The following is a 1,700-nucleotide window of genomic DNA, read 5'->3' on the forward strand; positions in this document are numbered from 1 at the left end:
TAAGCAATTGAAAGCTTTGTGGTAATTCTTATCGTTTTTCTTGTCGGGCTTCAGATCAAAATTTGCATTGATATTCTCGCCAATATGTTCCAGCATGTGTCTGAAGGCCGCTAAAATAATAATGTTCTTGGCAAATTGTATTTTCAAATCGCAGAATCTAATCTAGAGTCTAGATCATCGATTTTATTGGAATTGAAAAGGATCGGAATAAGCGATATATATCAAAGTGTCTTCATGACATTGGTCATTCACCTGTTATCCCTCAGTCTTTATTTAAAACATCGTTCCTGATACTCTTACCCGACAACCGAGAACATCCCGCAGGCATGTTGGATCAGAGCGAAGTACAAGGTATCGGCAGCGACCGTGGCGGTCACGTGAGAATACACGGTTAGATAACAATGAATCAGTATCGGATAGAAGTACTGATCTATCTTATAACCGTATTCCACGCGGAAGGGTAGTTTCGTTACGGCCAATCTGGTCGAGTTTGAAGTATCCTCTATCATTATTAACACGATCGACTTGAGCATGTAGAGCAATCCTGTTGTCACCATAAAGACTGAAAATTATAATGCAAAAGACGTTGCTGAAAGATTCGATCAAGTTACGGAGAAAGAATTCTCTAGTAAATTTTCAACTCTCTGTCACACATTTTTTGCCAAAAATATTCTACCCAAATATCTATCTTGTCTTTCCTGGTGGAAAAATGTCTCAGAATTTTTCATATTATTAATCAGAATTTCTATGAAAATTTTAAGACTTTTAAAAAATGTCTCAGAATTTTAAGATTTTCTCGTAAATTTTTTATACGAATTGGCACATTTTCAGAAAAACTCTGACAAAATACTAATGAAATTTTTCAGATTTTTCTCGTTAATACATTTTTGTAGAAATCTGAATAAATATGAGAAAATCAACGCATTTATCAGAAATTTTTACGCATACAGATATTAAAATATTTTGAAAATTATTATCCAATTATTTCTGAAAGTATCTGAAAAATTTGATATATAGTTTTTCAGAATTTTTCATAAATGTAAAACATAAGAAATTCTTAGAAAATTTTTAAGAAAATATGAGAAATTTTTTCACCAGGGTTTGATACGCACCTGCATAAAATATCGTTAGATATTGTCCGTATGTAGCATGACGTTGTAAAATAGCTTTCTCGCTATCTGTATTTAATGACAACCAATCGTCTTCTATAGTCTTAAGACAGGCCTTTATCTACAAAAATGCACCCGCATTTTCTTTACGATAACGATATTTATTATCGGATATCGAGAATTTGACTATGGGTGACTTTCGTCGTGCTAATAAAATGGTATATAAAACTACATTATTTACTTTCTCACTGTTTGCCATCAAGCTTGCTAATTTAAAGCTGAATATTATCGTGATTAGTATCGTTGGCATACACTCGAATAAATCATCCAGATCCGTCATGGCAATTTGCACATACAGTAGCTATGTTATAAAATATTGATCAATGTTATAAAACATTGATAATGATGCAATAATTAATATATCCTTAAAAGCTAGAAAGTCTTAGCCTCAACATATTTTTGCTTATATGAAAAAAAACGATATATTTTTGCGCGAAACGAGCTGCTTGATAGTTGAGCAGTCTTGAGCACTCTAAAGAGCATTGCAAATATTGTTATATAAAAATGTAAAACATATATATATATATATAT

At 31.9% G+C, this 1,700-nt stretch overlaps 1 protein-coding gene across 1 annotated transcript; it reads right to left on the reverse strand.

Annotated features, from left to right (window-relative positions):
• Positions 1-15: 15 nt before the first annotated feature.
• LOC112466269 lies at positions 16-1,159 on the reverse strand (the record flags this gene model as incomplete). Its single annotated transcript, XM_025034294.1, has 3 exons — positions 1,113-1,159; positions 301-562; positions 16-100 (listed from the first exon to the last, which is right to left on the reverse strand). Coding segments are annotated over exons 2-3 (342 nt in total), but the record flags the coding sequence as incomplete, so codon positions are not given.
• Positions 1,160-1,700: the final 541 nt, after the last annotated feature.

Source organism: Temnothorax curvispinosus, unplaced genomic scaffold (assembly GCF_003070985.1).
Source record: "Temnothorax curvispinosus isolate PA1 unplaced genomic scaffold, ASM307098v1 QBEX01016013.1, whole genome shotgun sequence".
NCBI classification, from domain to species: domain Eukaryota; kingdom Metazoa; phylum Arthropoda; class Insecta; order Hymenoptera; family Formicidae; genus Temnothorax; species Temnothorax curvispinosus.